The sequence below is a fragment of the Rhinopithecus roxellana genome, chromosome 5 (genome assembly GCF_007565055.1).
Source record: "Rhinopithecus roxellana isolate Shanxi Qingling chromosome 5, ASM756505v1, whole genome shotgun sequence".
Taxonomy (NCBI): domain Eukaryota; kingdom Metazoa; phylum Chordata; class Mammalia; order Primates; family Cercopithecidae; genus Rhinopithecus; species Rhinopithecus roxellana.
Window position 1 is genome coordinate 91,385,694 of NC_044553.1, and position 24,007 is coordinate 91,409,700.

The following is a 24,007-nucleotide window of genomic DNA, read 5'->3' on the forward strand; positions in this document are numbered from 1 at the left end:
TCCCAAGTAGCTGGGATTACGGACACGTGCCCCCATACCCAGCTAATTTTTGTATTTTTAGTAGAGATACGGTTTTACCATGTTGGACAGGCTGGTCTCAAACTCCTGACCTGAGATGATCCACCCGCCTCGGCCTCCCACAGTGCTAGGATTATAGGCATAAGCCACCACACCCGGCCATGATTCTTATTTTATAGATAAGGAATGTGAGTTTTACAACTGTTAAGTACCAAGGCCAAGGCCACATTGTAAGTATCAGAGCCGCAAGCTACGAGTGAATCTAACATGTGAATCCAAAGACAGAGCTCTGATATATTTCCTTGTCCAATGGGGTAGGGGTTTCTTGTCTACTTTATATTATGGCTAAGTGCTTAAATTGGTTTTCTCATATAATCTTCAAGTTAGTATTATGAAGAAACTGATGCTTACAGACAAGAACTAAGAACTAATGTGTCCAAGATCATTTGTATATAGGCAGCAAAGCCAGGATTTGGCAGTCAGGCTACAGAACCTATGTCCCCTTCAGCTACTATACTATACTATACTATACTATAGCATTATAGTAAAAAATGAGACAAGCAGTACAATAGTAGAGTAAATGCTAACAAAAGAGGTATGTACAAGGAACAGTGCAGCTTCTTCTTGAAGGAACAAGGAAAGCCCCACAAACGAGTAGATGCGCTTGGAAGGTAAGTATGTGTTAAGAAGTGAAGAAAATGTCATTACAGAATAGGAAAGAAAGTATGTGCAAAGGCAGTAAGAAAGTGGTCCCCAACCTTTTTGGCACCAGGGACAGGTTGTGGAAGACAATTTTTCCACAGATGGGGGTGGGGATGGTTTCAGGATGAAACTGTTCCACCTCAGATCATCAGGCACTGGTCGAGATGGTTTTCATAAGGGGGACACAACCTAGATCCCTCAAGTGCAGTTCACAGCAGTTTGCCACTCCCATGAGAATCTAATGCTGCCTCTGATCTGACAGCAGGTGAAGCTCAGGTGGGAATGCTCACCACTCACCTGCTATGCAGCTGGGGTCTTAACAGTCTGCAGACCAGTACTGGTGATTGGGGACTGCTACACTAAGACATTAAAACAGCATGGGGAGCTCTCTAGCTATAGAGCGGTGGCAGCCACATCAGAATAAGTAGTCTCTCTTCCTCTTGATTAATCTGGAGAAGTAGGCAAGGGCCAGAACATAAATATCTTTGTTTGCCATGCTAAGTTTAGATTGTATTGTGTAGGTCTATTTTTTTTTGAGTCTTTTAAAATGCACATCGTCCTTTGATAAATGAAAATTTACTTCCCTCATCTAGTATTTTTATAAACAAAATATTTTTGTGTGCAAAGATGAAGGGAAGCATTTGAGGCATTTTCAACAACAGAATGACATGATCTGATTTTCACATTAGGACACCCACTTTCTGGCAACTTGGATGAAAGATTACAAGGGTACAAATCTGTTGGCAAAAAGGCAGCTATGCCAGCAACTCAAGTCAAGGGTAATAATGAGCTGATGAATTCAATGGCAGGAGTGCAAGGATGGAAAGGAGGAAATGGATCAAGAGATATATGTAGATAGTAAATCTGTAAGATTTAGACATCAACTGTATGTAGCCAATGAATGTAAAAGAAAAGTTAAGGATGACTTCACGTGCATAATGTGGTGTATTAACCATGATAAGCGTTATAGGAAGAAAAGCAGTTTTTGATGATGATGTTGTTTGGGGGCAGTAGTGGTACTGAACTCAGTTACAGAAATACTTAGTTTACAATACAGAAGAATATCCAGATAGAAATATTAAGTTGGCAATTAAATAGAATTAGTTACAGAAATAAATGTGGGAAATAGTGATAGAAACCATGGGCAAGATTGAAGCTTCTCAAGGAAAATATGTAGGATGAAGAGATGTACAAACACTTGGCTTTCTAGTCCCCAACCTAAGGTAATCTATCTTTGCTCAAAATATACACTGCATATCTTTGAAATTCTCTCTTTAAGTAAGCAGAGCCCCTACTGGGGAAAAAAAGACTCATCTTAATTTCTGGATAGCACCTAGTAAAGTAAGCATTCATAGTACAGAGTAAGTGTTCAATAAATGTGGCTGAATTACTTTACACAGTTAATCTAATATTATAGGATGTATTATTCTGTTGAATTTAGTGGAAAGCATAGTTTAACACTGAGTAATTTTTTTTTTCTTTTTGAGATGGAGTCTTGCTCTGTCATCCAGGCTGGAGTGTGGTGGTGTGATTTTGGCTAACCGCAACCTCCACCTCCCAGGTTCAAGCGATTCTCCTGCCTCAGCCTCCTGAGTAGTGCCCGCCACCACACAGTGCTAATTTTTGTATTTTCAGTAGAGATGGGGTTTCACCACATTGGCCAAGCTGGTCTCAAATTCCTGACCTCAGATGATCCATCCCACTGCGGGCCTCAGCCTTCCAAAGTGCTGGGATTACAGGTGTGAGCCACCATGCATGGCCAATACGCTGAATCTTTGCTACGGTGAATATTCAATAATGCTGTAGACTAATTAAAAATTTCAAATTCACATTTTAGATCTAATTTACCTTTCGTCACAATAAGAAAATTTCATATCCAGGCTGTGTCGACTGAGAAAAGTCTTGCTATCTAAAGGAATTTCAATATTTGATGGGTGAGGAATGGGTTCACAAATCAGAACCAAGCAGGTCATAGGTGGTTTCTTATATCCACACTGAGGTTGGTTACTGTTGGTATCATATACGTGAATATGGCCTGTGCAGTGCAATACCTGTGTATGAAGAAGAAAACAAAGCAGTTAAAAAAAATTTACAATGCTAGGAAAAAAAAAAAGCAGAGATAAGTTGTTGAGTCTGACATGGCCAGTAAGCTTTGACAAAATTTACTGTCACTAGTGGATTAACCAGGTTTTTGGAAATCAATGAATGTTTTTCCACCACCCATGACCTACTTCCTACCCAGGGCCTATACATTACTCTTTAAAAAATTCCCCTCATATAACGTCTAGGCTGCTTTCTCATTCATCTCATCATCCGGGCTGGTTTGATAGTTATTTCTTGCACTGATGACTATGTTTCAACATTGAACAAAGATACAAAACTATAATTAATAGAAAATTAAGCCCTACCAGGATCCAAATATTGTGTGGTTGGCAAAGCCAACTGATTAAGTAAGCCTAGTATACCAGTGCCACAATTCACATAATTTAAGTTTGTGCCTCAAATTGGCAAATTACTACACGGTTCTGGATTTTGGGGATCATATGCAAATCAGTTGAAGGTATAAATGTTACATAACCAAACACCAAGGAACTGTAAACCTTCCCTCACAATTCTAAAGTTATCTTAATACTGCAATATCTATGTATAAATAAAGTGTATCATCAATCACAAATAATTTTCACTTACCTTCCATGTTGCAGACTTTATGTTCATAGTTCTTCCTCGGCTAGTTAGGGTACACTTCATTCTGAGAAAAAAGCTTCGCTGTGTGTTTTGTTCTTTACCCTTTTTCACAGGGCCTAATGAAAGCATGAAATAAAGTTTTAAAGCAACTAAATATACAAATTTGTTACAATAAAAGTAGCAAAGTGCCCATCACCTAGATCAACTGAATACCTGTTCAATTAAAAGTCTCAGCATGAACACAGTAATTCATTCCCCTTTTACTCACTCCAGCACACCCAAGAGATCTGACACATACTACTCAGTAGCTCTGATTCCCTGAGTTGACTGAAAGATAATCCGTATTTGGGATAACAGTTAATCATTCAAGCAAGTAAGCTTAGTCAAACTACATAGAAATATAAAAATGGTATGAGTTTGCTCTTTAAATTGGTACACAAGAATCCCTAAAGAAAGAACTTCAGCAAACTCTTCCTATTCTTTCCTGAATGTGTTAGCTCAATTTCTAATAAGCACTCTATGTATTTACAGAACCTTTAAAATAGCAACTTTCTTTTTAATAACAAATAACATTTTTACGTATCTTATTTTTTCCCCTTGTCTAGTAAAGCAGGCAGAAAATTATTTCTACTTTGTTACTATAAGAAAACAACAACAGATCAAATGACTTATCAAAAGTTACAGAAATAGGCAGGGCATGGTGGCTTATGCCTGTAATCCCAGCACTTTGGGAGGCTGAGGCAGGAGGATCACTTGAGGTCAGGAGTTCGAGACCAGCCTGGCCAACATGGTAAAACCCTGTCTCTAAAAATACAAAAATTAGCTGGGTGTGATGGTGGGTGCCTGTAATCCCAGCTACTCGGGAGACTGAGGCAGTCGAATCACTTGAACCCGGGAGGCGGAGGTTGCAATGAGCTGAGACTGTGCCACTGCACTCCAACCTGGGCGACAGAGTGAGAATCCATCTCAAAAAAAAAAAAAGCTACAGAAATAAAGTAAAGTCAGAATTAAGTAAAGTCTATTCACTCCTATTTCAAACCTTCCATAACTAAAAATGAGTTTGTATTTAGGTGATTAAGGAAATAGCATCTTGCTGGGCATGGTGGCTCATGCCTCATGCCTGTAATCCCAGCACTTTGGAGGCTGAGGCAGGAAGATCACTTGAGGCCAGAAGTTTGAGACCATGCTGGCCATCATGGTAAAACCCCATCTCTACTAAAAATATAAATATTAGCTAGGTGTGGTGGTGCACGCTTATAATCCCAGCTACTCGGGAGGTTGAGGCGTGAGAATCACTTGAACCCAGGAGGCAGAGGTTGCAGTGAACTGAGATTGTGCCACTGCACTCCAGCCTGGGTGACAAAGTGAGACACTGTCTCAAAAAAAAAAAAAAAGGAAATAGCCTCTTGATTTCTTATCTTCATTGGTCAATGTACTTCAAAACACATATAAAAATATTTGTTATTCAGAACCTGGACTAGACATTGCAGGCAAATTCCACAAAGATGAGTAAGACACACCACCTTTCCTGAAGAAGTTAAAAATGTAGTAGATATAGTAAGGTCAACAAAAACACAATGTAGAGTCGGTACTTGAGACTTATAAAAATGCTTTAAGGGAAGATAGGGAGAGCTTAGAGGAATAACTTCTAGTCAAGGGGAATCAAGAAGTCCTGCTTAGAAAAAGAGACATTAGAATGTCAGTAAGTAGAGATGGGTTAGAAGGTTCCAGGGAGAAGGAAGAGAATGAAAAGCACAGAGGTAGGAAAAATAGGACATGTTTGAAAAACTGCATATAGTAGTTTGTCCACAATGTAAAGTACACATAGAAGAGTAGTAAGGCAAAGTCAGAAGGGAAGGTTAGGGCTGTACTACGGAGGGCTGTGGATGTCCACATGGAGTCCTGCCTAAATATTCAACAAGGGGCTTTTAAAAAGCACAATCAGTAACTTAAGGAAAATTAACTTAGCAGCAATATATGTTAGAATTACGTGACTGTAATGAGAGGGCTGAGCCAGTAGCAGTAGTATGAGTGAAAAGAATGGTGGTAAAAGACAAATGAAGAGGTAGATCTTAATAGACTTGAAAACGGATGGAAATAAGACAGGAGAAAAAATCAAATCTGGAAATTGTAATGCTAGTATATTGGAAGAACACTGTCAAGTAGAAAAGAAATGAGAGTAAGTTTAAATGTAGGCATGGTTAGCTAGAAATGCTGGACTCTTAAGGAACAAGATGAATTCTAGCCTATTCTCATTTAATAATGGAACTAGGCAAGATGGGCAGTCCTGGTACTGATGCATGCCATTTGGGTTTACTTAGGTAAGAAGTGAATTTGCCCTCCCTGGAAGGATTCAAGAGTATATTTTTAAAAGATGCCATGAGAGCAAAGGGTGGCGGTGGGGGACGAGGGGAAGGGAGGGAGTGTGGGAGGGAGAGAGAGAGAAAGAGAGAGAATGAGTGTGTCGTGTGTGTATGTAGGTGGTGATGGTTGTGGTAGTGGCAGTAAAGATCCACATGCAAAATCCTTTGAGTATGTTCAGTCCTTCATAGTCTAAGCTTGAATTATACTGACCTTTGAAAGGAACCCAAGGCCTTTGAATGGGGACCTGCAGATTAATTTAAAAATCAAGGTAACTGAAAAGTACTAGTGTTTTCCTAATGAGGAAACAAAACAAAACAAAAACCATTAAAAAAAAACCCTAAATTTTAAACTCTCTAAAAATAAGTCATATTTTGTAATAATTTATAAATTCTAAAGCATTTTTCTAGAATTTATATGGAAGAATAATAGGACTATATGTCCTATTATAAACACACCACTGGCTCTCAGTGTATCACTAAAATGTGATGCTTTGCAACAGTCCCTGATTTCTAAAAGAGAAAAATCTGCATTTTAGTTTCCCAATGGAACATCAATAATTCATAACCACATTAGGAATGATTTCAAAATGTTTGTGTGCTTTAAAAAAGAACATTTGGTTCAAAACGTACATTTAAACTATATTAAGACTATCTGATTTAGAATAATGCATTAACATCATTACCAAATCAGAACAAGACTTTCTAATATCCATCCATTTATAGTCTGGCCCCAGGGAAGCACTGAGCAGTAGTCAATATAAACCTCAACTCTGCACATTAGAACTCATATATTAAACTCACTGACAGCCCACTTAGGTCCTTGCTCATCGCATATTTACTCCTCCTTTATACAGAATTCTAAAAAGTATGCATTTGTTTTCCAAATTAACAGTAAAAACACAATATGAAATTTAAAAACAGGAGTCAGGTCCCGCTGACAGCGTGAAAAAAGACAGAATGTGAGAATTCAAGAATATGAAAAGCGCTCCAAAGGACTAATGAGCGTGGACTCTGAAGCCAGTCTACTGAAGTTCAGCCCAAGCTCTGCCATTTACTAACCAAATAATGTTGGGAAAGTTACTTAGTAACTCTGTGCCTCAGTTTCCTGGTAAAACAGAAATTGTCTAACAGTTAACTTCACAGGGTTGTTGTGAGAATAAAGGAGTTAAAAGCATATAAAATAGGAAGAACAGTGTCTTGGCATAGAGCATTCTCTCAATGGAGGTTAGCTATTATTATAATAAATGATATGAAAAAGAAAACCTCAAATATTATACAAAAAATAAATTTGAGGTTGTATAATATAGAAGCAAACAAACGTATGCACTTAAATTGGAGAGCAACAAAGAACAGCAGAACATAAGAAATTTTCCTTGTGGTATCTTTCCATCATGAAGAAAAGTTCAATTATGATCAGTATATACTGCTTAAGAAGGCACAAATGTGGAATGACTTGCTTGAATTGTTTTTGTAATTCAAGAGGTACTTTCCAAAAATCTTAGAACACATGATTTTTTAAATAATTATGATCAGTATACACTGTTTAAGAACACACAAATGTAGAAAGACTTTAATTTTTTAATTCACGAGGTACTTTCCAAAAATCTCAGAACACTTGATTATTTTTAACAATTCATTCCTAAGAATTAGCAGTCTTACTGTCTATTTTTGTTAATATGTGGGCCTCCACAATGTAATACTTACAATCTAACTACACAGTCTTGAATTACTGAGAACATCCGAAGAAGTCAAATAAGCAGTTGTTTGTCTTAAAATTCTGGTGAACTTTTTTTTATTGGGCCTTAGACCAGACTGGCACCTCAACTTTAATGATTCTCTAAAGTCCTATTATCTGCCATTTGTATTATAATTTCTCCATGCCTTAATGGTGTATTTTAATTTTTAACTCCACCAGGTGTGGTGGCTCATGCCTATAATCCTAGCACTTTCGGAGACTGAGCCGGGAGGATCACTTGAGTCCAGGAGTTCAAGACCAGCCTAGGCAATACAGCGAGAACCCCCATCTCAATTTAAAAAGAAAGAAAAAAAAAAAGGTAGCCTGGGTGATGGCTCATGCCTGTAATCACAACACTTTGGGAGGCTGAGATGAGAGGATGGTTGAAGTAGTTCAAGACCAGCCTGAGCACCACAGTGAGACTTCGTCTCTACAAATGATTTTTAAAAAATTAGCTGGGCATGGTAGCACGTGTCTGTGGTCCCAGCTAACTTGGGAGACTGAGGTGGGAGGATCGCTTGAGTCCCAGCAGTCAAGGCTGCAGTGAGCTGATCGTGCCACTGCACTCCAGCACGGGCAACAGAGCGAGACCCCATCTTAAAAAAAAAAAAAAGGTTATTTATAACTCTCTTGGTCATGATTTTATTTTTCCATTTTATTTCTCACACATGCACAATTATTTATGCAATTAGGTGGGCTTTCAAAATGAAATTCCTAAAAACTAGAATAATAGTTTTAATGAAGAATAGACTTAACGTTTTATTAAACATGAAATAACATTTTGCCTTAGGTAAGTTACAATAGCAAAGTTTAATAATTAGCAATAGTATCTGATTATGTAAAACCACCTGTCACATTAAATCAAACAGCAGACTTTTCTTACCATTTCTGTGTGTAAGCATTTCTCTCATTTCCTCATGGTCACATGGATGAGTAAAATCAAACACACTGTGTCCAGTTAGTTCAAACTGTAAACACATTTTTAAAAATTAGGGCTATATCATAAAATCATAAAAACATACAGGAGGGCTCTTAATATGTGTGCATTTTACCTGAGTTAATCCCATGTATTTGTTCACATTATCAGAAATGTAAATCATGTCACCATCATCTGTGAGAACCATAACAAAACCATCCAAGGCTTTCAAATAAAAGCAATTCATTTGTGCTTTCATTTCATCTTCAATATCCAAATCACCTAAAAAGGGCACAAGAAGAGGAAAATAATTAGTTAAAAAGTTGTACTTAAATGATATAATATTTAGGCCGGGCGCAGTGGCTCAAGCCTGTAATCCCAGCACTTTGGGAGGCCGAGACGGGCGGATCACGAGGTCAGGAGATCGAGACCATCCTGGCTAACACGGTGAAACCCCGTCTCTACTAAAAAATGCAAAAAAGTAGCCGGGCGAGGTGGTGGGCACCTGTAGTCCCAGCTACTTGGGAGGCTGAGGCAGGAGAATGTCGTAAACCCTGGAGGCGGAGCTTGCAGTGAGCTGAGATCCAGCCACTGCACTCCAGCCTGGGCAACAGAGTGAGACTCCGTCTCAAAAAAATAAAATAAAATAAAATAAAAATGATATAATATTTAGATGTTTTAATAAAGTTTTCTTGCAGATACTTTATTTAATACATACAGCCATTTTAACACAGAACAGTGAAGGCCAGAAGCTAGAAAGACTATAATTAGATGTGCCAGCTGCTTTTCATGATTATTTAAAGTAATGCAGCAAGGCAAACCATAGAATAAAGAAGAGTCATGTTTTTTATTTACTTATTATTATTATTATTATTATTATTATTTTTGAGACGGAGTCTCGCTCTATCGCCCAGGCTGGAGTGCAGTGGTGCGATCTCGGCTCACTGCAAGCTCCACCCTCTGAGTTCAAGCAATTCTCCTGCCTCAGCCTCCTGAGTAGCTGGGATTACAGGCACCTGCCAGTGCGCCCATCTAATTTTTTGTATTTTTGGTAGAGACGGGGTTTCACCATCTTGGCCAGGCTGGTCTTTAACTCCTGATCGCATGATCCACCCACCCCAGCCTCCCAAAGTGCTGGGATTACAGGCGTGAGCCACCGTGCCCAGCCTGAGTCATATTTTTCAAAGAAAGAAAGAAAGGTAGATGGAACAGGAGAAAAAGGGAAAAATCAAACAAACAAGAAGCCAGTATCTTATTCCTGACTAAAGCTTTAAAAGCAGGTAATAAAAAGGATGTTATATTAGAAAAGAATTGGGAGTATGTTTAAGAAAATAAAGCAAAACAAATTACAATGCAAAAAAAAGATTATTTCAAAGAATAACTGATAAGAAAAAAATGAAGCTTGATAAAAATAGTAAGAATTACAGAAAAATTTTTAAACATGTACATATCACAATATAAGGAGACATGCAAAATCAAAACATTGCGACCACCTTCTAAAAATAATTTCTATTTACTTCTAACTTCTAATTTTCAGGCCTATTTCTACCCTTGTAAAATAACTCACCAGCATCCAGAAGTTTCCTCACACGCAAATAGCTGATGGTAAGCCTCATAACAGAGGCCTTATCAAGATGCGAGCTCACATTATGTGGAAGTGGCAACTGATGAGCAAGCTCATAAAAAACTTCAGATTCTTTACTTCGCCGAGATCTGGCTGCATCTCGAGACTTTTCTTTTCGACGTTCAGAACTTATCCTACTTAACAACAACAACAAAAAAACAAGAGATGGAAAGTGTATACAAATTAGTTTGCCTTAACTTGAATAAAACTCTACATTTCTGCTTATCACAGAAGGATTAGAAGATGCCATGTAATTAAGTTACATGGAGATTTGTCTATGAGATTAATGTACTTTTATAAAGGACAACTATACAAATTTTAGATTACTGTACACATAAGGAACTCTCAAAAAAAGTCAAAAACCAAGCGTTAAACCTGTTGGAAGCAGGTGTTTCCTCCCCAGCATGTGTAACTGGAGAGAATGTTTTTATTTTAGGCAAAAACTTAAAGTAGCCTGTACATCTAAGGCTGTAATTCATAGAATTCAAAAGTAGTCTCAACACAGAGAAACCATGACTAAGGCTAGAGAAACTGCCTAAAGTTGTACATAATAACTTGAAAACAGGAGTTGTTAGCAGGTAGAATGGTAATAGCTACAAACTGATTTCTACTAGTTTCTTTAGACTCCAGTACTTTCTCACCCTTTACCTTACCACATGAACAACACTAACAATAAGCTATAGGAACTGATATTAGCAGCTGTAAGCCAGTGCAGGTTGCCTCCTCCCGTAGCAGCCCCTTATCTATTATTGGCACAACAGGTGCCAAATAAATGAAGGAATATGGAAGAAAAAAAAGCTGTGGCACATACAATACCCAGAATTTAAAGGGATAGGTTAGCAAAGATAAAGGTGTCAATACAATGACCTATCTTCAGGGAACTCTTTCAAGAAGGATGTCAGAGTCAGAAAGATTTTCATTGTTACACCAAGCAAATCTGTCGTCCTTTGCTTAACTGCCTAGTGACATCTAATAGCTTCTTGAATAGCGACAGTTTATGTATGAAAGGTTACCATGTGCCAATATTACCCTGTACTAGGTGCCTAGTTCTCTCACAATAACCTGTAAATAGGTTAAATATTGTCCCTATTTTACAAATGAAGGAACTGGCGTTCAACAGGTTAAAAGTAGCCATTATGTAGCAAATAGGATTTGAATCCAGGTGTTTTTTTACTCTAAAGTCTTTGCTCTTCCACTGTATTTCTCTTCTTAATGGGGAATGCTGCTTCTACTTTAAACATTCACATGATCTCCTATGCCCCTGAACTCACTCCTGTTAAATAGGTTCTTCACCAAATGTTAAAAACCGCTATTATGATTTCGTGAGCATTGGGCAGTATGCTAAATAAGGACTTTTAGCCAGCATTATTTTACTTAATCCTTCTTACATCCTGTGAATGAAGTACCTAATTGTATCCACCTCACATCTCACCTCCTTCCAAATGATCTGCAAAGCTGAAAGGTACAACCATAGAAGCAACATTCTGGAGTAACAGGCACAGTTCTCAGCATATGCTCTTGTTACAATATAACATGTTGTATTGTGACAATAGCGATACTAGTTTTAGCACTTAAGTTTGTGTGCTTACAGGACTTTTATACTTTAATGAGGAATGTAAGCATGTTACTGAACTTTGATACAAAAATTTCAACTCAGGCATGTAGATCAATTTAACTTGAGTACCTTGAAATTTAAGGTGAGCTATTAAAAACTATTATCTTCATCTGGTTAGATAGATGGTAGAGTAAAAAAAGGAAGAAACTATTACTTAACACTGGTTATATGAATCTATATGAACTATAACTAGTTATATGAACTAGGATTTTCTCAATGCTGTACAATAAAAAAAAAATTAGTCACTGAAGTTACATGAAAATGCAAATGCCAGCAGTCTGTAATTTTATTTTTCATTTCGCTGCATTGTTCTCTGTAAATGTGTTCAATTTGAACTTAAAAATAAAATGTTATGACTTGATCTGTATAAGCAGAAGAGTAAAAAAAAAAAAAAAAAAAAAAAAAAAAAGTATGACGATAATAACTCCAGCATACACTGGAGTTCCATACACCATTCCCACGATGGGGGATATCTAGCAGGTCCCTACTGGCCCTAACAGAAACTCCCTCACTTCCTCCCCGACCCCCTTAAGTTGTAGGTGAGAGGCAGTGATAGCTGTGGGAAATAGCTTTCTATTTGGTTCAAATAAAGCCTCCAAAATAGAGTGATAATCAATTATCTCATGTTAAACCTGAATATTAGTTCAAATGCCAAAATCAGTCCAGGTGTTCTCTGTTACCTAGGCTGGTCTTGAACTCCTAAGCTCAAGCAATTCTCCTGCCTCGGCCTCACAAAGGGCTCAAAATACAGGCTTGAGCCATTGTGCCTAGCCAAAGTATTCAGAATTTTAGAAGCAACTTACTATATTTTTTCTGAACCACTCAACTGATGTAAACTACCAATAAATGACTACCCAAATGAAACACTTGGTGAAAAATTGAAAACCTTATAATACATGCTATATATGCTTTTTTTTTTTTTTTTTTTTTTTTTTTTTTTTTTTTTAATGGAGTTCTGATCTTGTCACCCAGGCTGGAGTGCAATGGCAAGATCTTGGTTCACCGCACCACTTCCCAGCTTCAAGCAATTCTCCTGCCTCAGCCTCCCGAGTAGCTGGGATAGCTGGGATTACAGGCATGCAGCACCAAGCCAGATTAATTTTTGTATTTTTAGTACATACAAAAGGGTTTCACCATGTTGGCCAGGCTTGTCTCGAACTCCAGACCTCAAGTAATCCACCCGCCTTGGCTTCCCAAAGTGCTGGGATTACAGGCACAAGTATATGCTTTCAAAGGGTATCCAAGCAAGCTAACTATGGTGATGGAATGTCTCCAGTTCCTCTGAAATACATGTGTTGTCCAGAACTTTGAAGATAGCAATGACTATCCAAGGAGTAGCAATAAGCGTCTAAGACAAATCCATTAGAAATGTGAGGTTAGATAAAGCATCTAAAGGACAGTATATTTAAAAGCTAGTGTAGACTGAAAATAAGAATTTGAGCATGAGCCTGAATTTTGGAAGAAAACCAGCCTTCAAGAAAACAACTAATATATAGCTGACAAACCTATATTAGATGAAGAAGGTGATAAAAATCATTATGTCCTTTATCACACTATGAGTCTAGACATAAACCAATCAGGGGATCTATAATAAAGATTTAATGGAGAAATTTTTATTGATAGTCTTCATATGTGACTACTAGAGGTCTTGTAACATTTCTAAGTAAGCTTAAAGCTAAAGCTTCGGAAGTTCTTATGAGTTTCAGCATCTAAACTGCCCAGCTTCTTGTCTAGTCAAAAGAAGGCTAATTTTATCAGTTTTATACCACAGAATTACAGTACTGACCAATAATTATTTCTGTTAGACCAGGGGGTCTAGGTCCCACAGAGATGAATCCTGTACTATTTGTTTTATTGCTTACATTGCACAACAGAAGATGTATAGATCAGAAAGAAAGAAGTACATTTTCCACATGCAAATAAGGTCACTATGTTTCTCTAAATTTTATAAATTGCATCTATTTTGTTTTTAAGTACAGGTCAAGTGAAGTTCTGCTGCTGCTATGTTCTGCTACTGCATAAGGTACTATGTTTCTGTTAAGAGTACAGTCAAAATAGTTTGTTTCCCCATTTCTATGACTGTTCTAGAACTAAAGTTGGGAGTATACTACTGGCAAAATAGCTCAATCTTTGTGGTACTATAGTTTTTACATGTTTACTATTTTATTATTTAATATACAGTATTAGACACAAAAGTAACAATTATATCTTGAAATTATTTTGTATAGGAAATATATTTAGAAAAATAATTGAGCCCCTGTCTTATGAAGCTTCTTGTGTACAAAGTTCATGAATAAGCAATAGTTGTTTATAGAGAATGTCTATTATTCTTCAGATTAAGAACATAAAATATTTGGTGCTTTGTAGTAGGTCAGTAAAAATTAAAAAAAATAAAAGGATACAAAATAATAGTAGGCATTTAAAGTCATCTTTCCATATTGCACAAAAAGCCTGTTAGCATTCCTAATTGTAAAAATATGTGACTTCAAGAACTGAAGTTAAACCATAACTATTTAAAATGTTAGCAGATTGGCCGGGCGCGGTGGCTCAAGCCTGTAATCCCAGCACTTTGGGAGGCCGAGACGGGCGGATCACAAGGTCAGGAGATCGAGACCATCCTGGCTAACACGGTGAAACCCCGTCTCTACTAAAACATACAAAAAAGTAGCCGGGCGACGCGGCAGGCGCCTGTAGTCCCAGCTACTAAGGAGGCTGAGGCAGGAGAATGGCGTAAACCCGGGAGGCGGAGCTTGCAGTGAGCTGAGATGCAGCCACTGCACTTCAGCCTGGGTAACAGAGCGAGACTTCGTCTCAAAAATAAAATAAAATAAAATAAAATAAAATAAATAAAATAAATAAAATGTTAGCAGATTATCAGATTTATTTCTAATAAAGTTAATGTACCTCAATTCTATTATCTGGTGAAATAACTCTTTCTGGCCTTGAAGGTACAAGTTGGCTTTTGTTGTTTTTGCACTTGTGTCAGTATTTCTTCAGGACTGACATTCTGAAGTGAAATTTCATGATATAAAAAATGTGCTACTGAAATTTTTAAAAGTACATAATAGCTTTCCAAATGGTTCTGTGTCCATTTTTGTCTCTACCAGTTCATGAATATGTATATCAATTCCCCCATGGACTCTGCAATATTATATATTATGCATCTTTTTAATCTTATTAATTTCTGCTGAGTTGATAGGTGAGAATTACATCTCATCGTTTTAACTGCCCTGCACTTTTTAAAGTCTCAGGCCCAAGAAAAATACAAAGAAAAGTTCATGTTCACTCTTCAGTTGGCATTTTTGCCTGCAGTTTTATTTTCATTTTATTTTAGAGACAGAGTCTTGCTCTGTCACCCAGGCTGGAGTACAGTGGCATGATCATAAGCTCACTGCAGCCTCAAAATTGTGGGCTCAAGTGATCCTCCCTCTCTCCACCTCAGCCTTCCAAGTAGCTACAGGCACACGCTACCATGCCCAACTAATTCTGTTAAATTTTTTGCAGAGACAGAATCTATATTGCCTAGACTGGTCCTGAACTCTTGGGCTAAAGTGATCCTCCTGCTTTGGCCTCCCAAAGTGCTAGGATTATAGGTGTGAGCCATCCAACCTTGCCTTTGCCAGTATTTTAAAATCTGAACACCTATGCATGGGGCTTACTATGTACACAGTGGTATTCTAAACATTTCTCACCTATTATTTAATATTTATTATCATCACCATGTTACAGATAAGGACCCTGGCTAAATAGCTTACCCAACATTGCTCCGTTAATAAATGGCAGAACCTATATTCCACTCAAGCAGTCTGGTGTCCGTGCGATTAAGACTATGCTGTCTCTCAAAAACTCATCCTAATTACCAAGGCAAGTATTTGTAAGTCTAGGCTATTATTATAAAGTTCGAAATTTGCCTACTTCACATACCAAAGACATAAAGGAGGAATTACAGGGGTTGGCTTCAGAATTTAGGACTTGACCTAAGCTATTCAGAGGGACTCAGAACCAGGCTCTTTCTTGGAGTTTGCTTATAAACCCAGGATCCTAACTGAAAAGCACCTACAATGGTGATAGATGCTCTCTGCTCTACTGTCCCTCAGCTCTTCAAAGCAAGGCAATCCCTTCCGGTAATGCCAATCATTACGGGGAAAGAATCAAAAGATGGTAATTCAGTCTACCCTATATACTCCCAGTAGACTTTATTTGTCCAGAGCTGCTATTTCAATATCTAAGTTCAACATTGTTGGTGTTTTACTTGCTCAACATTTGTCTGGCAGTCACAGAAACTTTCTTTTTTGTTTGTTGTTTTTTTTTCCCCTGAGATGGCATTTCACCCTTGTTGCCCAGACTGGAGTGCAATGGTGTGATCTCAGCTCACTGCAACCTCTGCCTCCTGGGTTCAAGCAATTCTCCTGCCTCAGCCTCCTGAGTAGCCGGGATTACAGGCGCGTGCCACCACGCCCAGCTAATTTTTGTATTTTTAGTAGAGATGTAGTTTCTCTGTGTTGGCCAGGCTGGTCTGGAACTCCTGACCTCAGGTAATCTGCCCGCCTTGGCCTCCCAAAGTGTCTGGATTACAGGCATGAGCCACCGCGCCCGGCCCTTCCTTGTTGTTTGTACTCATTTTTAAAGTTCTTCTAACTTGTATTAGGCCAAATTAATGAAGAAAGGCTGAAGTTTTTTAAATATTAAAAACATTTTAGATCTATACCTAAAGCTAATACACATACTATAATGATGCAGTCTCCTCACATGAGGTGATTTTCTGAGACTAACTGGTTTTTAAGTGGGAAGGGTTTTGTCTTCCAGAATTTTGTATGATGGTGGCATAAACACTGGAAGGTTAACTCTCAAGGTCTAATCCTCAAGGTTTTGAATTCCATCATTTTCCACAGGAAAACAAAAGGAAAATCCACCAAGTTCTTGGTTTGTATTTTGCAGCACATTTGAAGGAATTTTAGGAACTGAAATACCACCAAACAAATAAACAAAAAGTATAACACAATCAGTACTTAGTAAAACATCTCACATTTCCATAAGAGAATTCAGTTACTGTTCTTTTTCCTTAAATGGCTTTGAGCATTGTGTTGCTGTTTGCATAAGACTGTTTACTAACCTGATTGTTTTCACAGACTTGGGACGCTTAGATCTTTGAACGTTCCAGCAAACATTCAATTTGGTGTCAGTTTGACATTAAGATATACTCCTTATGCAGCTCTACTCTATATTTCACAGTGTGATCAGTTAATCTACTTTGATTCTATTTTTATAAATCTAAATAATCTCCCTATTGTTTTGGAAAAAACTCTCCAACAGCTTTTTCCCCCCTCTGCTCCCACACCACAGCAATCAACACAGAAGACAACTTCTGTAACCAAATCGGGAGGGAAGGGGTTCTCTCCACCACCAGGTGAGCAATCAGTTCTGCAGTGGACACCAACTGGGTGTCCTTCAATTCAATTCTAACACTATCTACCTGGAGATAGCGTCAGGTTGAGGGCTCAGGCCTCAAGACTGCCCCCTCAACACCAGTTGCAAGTCTGGGCCTCAGGAACTTCTGACCGACAAACTTGAAAAGCTGGGATTCTCACAAACTCGTCTTTGCTGGAGCAGCTCACAGAACTCAGGGAAAACATGTTCACCAGTTTATTATAGAGGATATTACTAAGGATATAGATGAAGAGATGTGTAGGGCGAGGTATGGGAGAAAGGATGTGTCTATCAAGTACCATGCACTATGCTAGGTACTAGAAATATAGTGAGAAGTAGAACAGCCTTTGAGCTTAAATGGCCTCCCACTCCTTAGTCTACTGAAATAGTCACCTAATGCTTTATTCCCAAATGCTTGTCTAGCTGCATCGTGAAGGGCATTCAACATTTCAAATTCCTAGACCTCACTAGGAATTTGAATCTGTAAATTTTGATTCAGTAGATCTAAGTCAGGATCCCAAAATCTGAGTTTTTAAAAACTCCCAAGATGCATATGATACTTAAGTTTGGGAACCACTAGCTGATCATTATTGCCAATCACTGTTACTCTGCTTTAATTTCTTTCTGAAACCATCACCATAAAGATCCTTCCGAAGTAAAGAAATTTGGTATTATGGCCTGATTAAAATCCCATTAAATGTACACAGGACAAGGTCTAATTATTTTAAAAGAAAGCCCTCCCTTACCTAGTTCCCTGTCCACCTCTTTATCCTCATCATTTTCCACATTCTTCAGTCACACTGCAGTTATTCAAAAGCACCACAGTATTTCCTTTCTGGCTTGCTTACTCTACTCCTTCTGCTTGGGGTACCCTTCCCAATATCTGGCTTGATAAATTTATGAGAGAAACTTTTAAAGATTTAATGCAAACATCATTTTGTTTCTGTTTTTTTTTCCCTGTGTTCCAGAACTGGTCCTCTCTGGTAGAACTGATCACTCTAGTTATTTGGCTATATTCATCTTCCTTTACAACCCTTAAAAATTCTTGGGGGCAGGAAACTGTCACACATTCATCTTTGTCTTCTCAGTAGTGATGTGCCTAAGTTTGACTTTGACATATTTGGCCCAAATCTGCTATGACTTTGATTTCTCTCACAGGACAAGTTGACTGCCCTTTCAACATTTTTTTTTTTTTTTTTGGAATCTCTGATTTGTGCTTTATTAGTGCTCCTAATCATAATTAACCAGCATATCAATGTTAGTACTATTAAATAAACATACTATTTGAATTAACTACAATTATCTGGATATGCATTTTCAAGTATAAGCAAGCATACTAGATATAAGTTACAGTGAAAATCTTACATTCTTTTGTCTCTCTGTTTCTTTGCACCCCTGTAGTCTTTTCCTGTGACAGCAACTAGAATAATCCTTTTAACAAGAAATCAAGTCGTATCACTCCTCTCTGCTTAAAATGGTTTTTGCCCCATTTAGAGTAAATACCAAAGCCCTTCCAGTAGTCCATATGGGCCTCCACAATGGCCTCATTACCTCTTTGATCTCATCTTCTACCACTTTGCCCCCTTGCTCATTCTATTCGAACCATACTAGCCTCCTTACAGTTCCTTAAAACACTTCACACACACTGCCTCCTAGGGCCTTTGCACTAGTTGTTCCCCTTGCTACCCTAAATACCTAAGAGGCTTGCTTTTCCACCTTTTTCAAGTCTTTGTCCCAGTCTCACCATTATTGAGATTCCCTGATCACTGCCTCCATCTTGATCCTCTTGCCCTGCTCTATTTTTATGAAAGCCTAAGTACGTATCTTACTTGTTTATTTTCTACCCCACCAATCCACACCTACACTGGAAAGTAAGTTCCACAAAGGTGGAGACTTTTGTCTATTTTGTTCAATGAACATCCCACGCACCTAGAACAGTTTCTGACACATAAGAAGTATTCAGTTATGTGCTGGCTGAATGTATGAATTAATAAGTTGAGATTCGATCACTAGTTGAAATATAAATATATATTTTTGCAAGAATAAATGCTACAATAACTGATTATGACAGCTAATTTTGTGTACAAAAACAACCATGTATTCATCTAGCCAAGTTCCTGGCACAGAAAAGCAGCTTAGTAAATGTTAACAAATGAATCGTGGAATAAATGTGAACATAGGGAAACACAGGCATTAGCCACAAGGTAAATATCACAGCCAGCAGTGTCATCTTCCTGAAGTAGAAAAAAACAGCTACTAATTAAAACAATCACCCAACAGTATAACAATGAAAAGTATCACCATAAACCAAGGCAAGTAAGTGATCTTGTTAGGAAACAGATTTAGAGGTGTATAGAGAGAGCTAAGAAACCTGAATGCCAATTTGCTGAAAAGAGGTTCAGTGTTTAAGATTAGTTCCCTTATCGCTTTCATCTACACTCATGTCTTTTACTGTTTTGTCCTAAGCTAATGTGGTCAGGAAAATGTATGAGTTTTATAGTTAATGTTCTTAACCAATTAAGTTATTAGCCAGGTGTAATAGTGCACTCCTGTAGTCCCAGCTACTCAGGAGGCTGAGGCAGGAGGATTATTTGTGCCCAGGAGTTCAAGGCTGCAGTGAGCTGTGATTGTGCCACTGCACTCCAGACAGAGCAAGACCCTGTCTCAAAAAAAAAGAAAGGAACACTTTAACATCTTTATCATCTTTACGTCTTCCAAACCCATGCAGAAATAGGAGTTTACTAACTTTGGTTTCCACAGGCTTTTTCAAGAAAGTGCTGTCATGAAGTTTTCATTAAGTTGATACCTAATCCTATTGCCTTTTTTTTTTTTGAGACAGTCTCGCACTGTTGCCCAAAGCTGAAGTGCAGTGGTACGATCTCCGCTCACTGCAACCTCCACTTCCCGGGTTCAAGCGATTCTCCTGCCTCAGCCTCCTGAGTAGCTGGGATTACAGGTGCCTGCCACTACGCCCAGATAATTTTTTGTATTTTTAGTAGAGACGGGGTTTCACTATGTTGGCCAGGCTGGTCTCCAACTCCTGACTTCGTGATCCACCTGCCTCGGCCTCCCAAAGTGCTGGGATTACAGGCGTGAGCCACCGTGCTTGGCCAGTTTTGTTTTTTTAAGGAGGGTTACTTTTAGACAAGTATTTTATATGTATTATTGGAAGTATTATTAGGATCTGTTGTTACATTTTCTACCTAGTAATTGTTGCAAAACCAGAATACTTAAAACATCACATGTAATTTTTTTAAAACTCTATCTCTACTTAATGGAAAAAATAGCAAAAACTTGACATTTCAAATTAAATATAAATTACATTTTCAAGACAGCTAGCAATCTATTATTTTGTCTGGGAAAATGTCTTCTGAATTCTAATCAATAAACTTTAAAAATCAACCTTTAGGATACCCACATGTTAGAGAATGTTATTGATGTATTCAACAAATATTTCTTGATCACCTTCTATGAGTGTAACACTGTTCCTAGAACAGGACATGGTGCAATAAACAAAAGAGACCAAGCCCCTACCTTCACGGAGGTTATCTTATGGAACAAATGTATTTTTACATTGCTTGTTGTTATCCAGCAATGTTTTACCAGGGTCAATCCCTAACTGACAAAACACGTCACAGAAATTGTCTTTCCATTAAACCAGTTACCATAAAATTTCAGGATAAAAGCAAAGTCTATAAAAATTAATCTTCGCTTATACTAGATGCTACAATATAGTATTATATGAAAAGAGCAAGCTATACAAAAAAATTGAGTATGATTCCACTCCTATGTGTAATGTATGTGTAAAAATATAACCATATGTAGCTATACACACATATATTTAACTCATAGATGCACAGATAAAACCAAAATACAGTGATATACAGTGTTAGCAAAGTTTACAAATATTAACAATACTACTTTCAAGACGTCAGGATCACAAATTTTTTGTAATTTATTTTAACAAAATTTCACCATGAACTGACACTATCACTGTACCTCCATTTGTCAGAAAACTCTGAAAGAAGTAGTAATCTAACTTGAACTATTATATTTCTTTCCTACTGTATATCCTAAAGAAAAGTATAGACTGAACAGACAATATAATTCAGTATCTTCAGTTTCTCATGTTAACCTAATTTTCAAATTTTGAAAATTCTGTATAATTAATTTGAAATTCAAAAAAACAGATGAAATGGTTTGTTTATAAAGAAAAATGTTCAGAATGTATATACTTATTTTATTTTTGAAAGCAACTAAATTTCTTGTCTTAGATCATCATTATCTGAATGGCATGGCAACATCTCTCTTAAATATCTATAATTAAAGAAAAGATGGATTTATTCACCTTCCAATAACCTCACCAAAATGCTTATTTTAAATGTGATTTTCTAATGCAGTAAAATAAACGGGGAAAAGAATCACTGTTTTAAATTGGAGGGCTTATTCTGAAAATGAAATCTATATCACATCTGAAATAGCCATAATGTGTAAATTTTTCATTTACATGTTAATTACATTTATTAAGTAGCTAATACTTTTCCATGTGTTTACATTAACATGTATTGAAATGTTATTTGTAAGAAGATTGTGCTTTTTGTTTTTAGATTATTCCTGACTGGTGATATAAATGAAATCTTTCCTGGTCCAGAATTGGTGTTGAGCCTCTCAACAAATCTTTGAGCCCTGATTATATATATTATATTGTACCGGGTGCAGTGGCTCATGCCTGTAATCCCAGCACTTTGGGAGGCTGAGGCGGGCAGATCACCTGAGGTCAGGAGTTTGAGACCAGCCTGACCAACATGGTGAAACCCCATCTCTTCTGAAAATACAAAATTAGCCTTGCATGGTGCCACATGCCTGTAACCCCAGCTACTCGGGAGGCTGAGGCAGGAGAATCAATTGAACCCAGGAGACGAAGGTTGTGGTGAGCTGAGATTGTACCATTGCACACCAGTCTGGGCAACAAGAGCGAAACTCCGTCTCAAAAAGTACTGTGCTAGATAAATAAAACAACAACAAAAATGTGTATGTAAAGTTTTTACTCTAAGATGAAGGTTCTCAAATGTCAGTTTGCATCACAGTGCCCTGGAGGAATTCTCAAAACACAGAATGCTGAGCTTACTTCCAGAGTTTCTGATTTACAAAATCTGAATGGAGCCTGAGAATGTGCATTTCTAATGAGTTAGTAGGTGTTACCAATGATGATGATCTGGGGGCCACTCTGAGCCCTCTGCTCTAAGAAAATACTTACGTGTTCTTCAAAAATGCCCAAAGAAGTAAAAGAGCAACACTCAAAACTAGTTTGTTACATACTTTCCTCTTTAAAAAACCTATCCAAATGCTTTACAAATACAGGAAATATATCCACCTCCTAAGACATTAATACTACCACATACTTAGAACTTAGTAATTATAAAATACATTAACTACACTGACTAGACTATTGAATGGTTGACCTGTGGTATATATCCACAATCATCAATAGAACTTCTTCCCCCAAATATAGAAGGCCAAATCCCAACCCTGGAAATTCAAATTATAGGCTTGGCACATCTGTTTAAAAAATAATATCAACATAATCCTGATGAGCACTCTTAGCTGTTTAAAGTCTATGTTTCATCTGTGAGTGCTTGTAAAATTTACAGATCCCTGAGTTCCATCCCAAAATTACCAAATCAGAATCTCTGGGGAATGGGTCCCTGGGAATCCATAGAGCAACTAAACACTCGGGTGATTAAACCACGGAAGTTTGAGAAACATTAGCACATCTTAAAGCAAAAGCTTAACAAGTAGGCCAGCAAATTTTGAAAAACGAGAATAATTTATTTTTGTCTATAACTAAATACACATCCTATAATATACCATGTTTGTCAGGCGAAACACTGAATATAGTGGGTTTGACAATACTATGTAATGTGAGGTACAATTGCTAAGAGTAAGAAGCTAGCAGTAAAACTCGATAAACTAGCAAGAACAAGTGTGTGTTTAGTAAAACTTTGCCTTAAACATGTAAATGCATGAGTAGAGTTCAAAGATGACCTAATGAAGAATGTGGCAACTCAATTTTTTTCAGTTATCTGAAACAATTTTTTAAAAGTCACCTTTTAGTACCTTCATGAATGCCACAAACATTCAAGAGTTAAGAATCACTGTTCATGGTTGAGAGCTGTGTATCACTGACTTTTCCCAAATTACCTACTCTATCACTCTTCTGTCTTTGCATTGCTTCCTTCTCAGCTTGTAAATCCTTTTCTTTCTGTTTCCCTTATTTATATGCTCTTAGATGGTAACAGATCTAAGACTAGAACCTAAGAAGGTGGGTGACCCTAAACTTTGTGTGTATGTAGAAGAATGTGTCCTTGAAATAACTATTTGCTTAAACATAATAGAAGATGCATAAGTAATAATAAAGCATTTACATAACAGGAAAAAACACATGTCGAAATAAGGATATGTAATAGAAAGCATACCCTAAAGACTTCTTCTGTTAAATATTCAGCTCTAAACCTTGACCATGATGAAGATTCTGGAAATGACAAAGGAGCAGCTCTCCTAAAGCAAGAAGTCTCTGTTTTCCAACTATACTAATCCAGCCTACCCAATATTACCAAATAAATTTTCCCAAGTGACCTTCTGATCCTGTTTCTTTGTCTTTAAAAAGGGTTAGGTAACACTGTTAGTATGTGGCAGATCTCAGATTCCACCTGAGAATCTCCACCCTTTCCCCATTTTAATATGAAGCCCCATTTTTAATATGGCCCATGCCTTTCCACAAATCAGATGCTCAATATATAATTTTTGAATTAAAAGATTCAAGAAATTTGGAACTTTTTAAGAATAGGAGAAACATGATAGCTACCCTCAGATATCTGAAAAGGATATCACACAAAAGGCAGATCTGGTAACTTATGCAACT

The 24,007-nt window shown here is 37.4% G+C and overlaps 1 protein-coding gene and 1 long non-coding RNA gene across 4 annotated transcripts in view; one reads left to right on the forward strand and one right to left on the reverse strand.

Annotated features, from left to right (window-relative positions):
* LOC115897428 overlaps positions 1-15,433 on the forward strand; it is a 36,846-nt gene extending 21,413 nt beyond the window's left edge. Inside the window, exons 2-3 of the long non-coding RNA XR_004057211.1 lie at positions 13,633-13,681; positions 15,163-15,433. This is a non-coding gene — a long non-coding RNA (uncharacterized LOC115897428). The remainder of the gene's footprint in view (positions 1-13,632; positions 13,682-15,162) is intronic.
* HIF1A (hypoxia inducible factor 1 subunit alpha) overlaps positions 1-24,007 on the reverse strand; it is a 52,324-nt gene that overhangs the window by 18,561 nt on the left and 9,756 nt on the right. For 2 of the 3 annotated variants that reach the window (XM_030929928.1, XM_030929927.1), the window contains exons 2-6: positions 9,987-10,180; positions 8,556-8,701; positions 8,387-8,471; positions 3,409-3,521; positions 2,569-2,771 (exon numbers count right to left, since the gene is read on the reverse strand). In XM_030929928.1, the coding sequence (XP_030785788.1) occupies positions 2,569-2,771; positions 3,409-3,521; positions 8,387-8,471; positions 8,556-8,701; positions 9,987-10,180 (741 nt within the window). The remainder of the gene's footprint in view (positions 1-2,568; positions 2,772-3,408; positions 3,522-8,386; positions 8,472-8,555; positions 8,702-9,986; positions 10,181-24,007) is intronic. The other variant, XM_010354649.2, reaches the window with a different exon arrangement.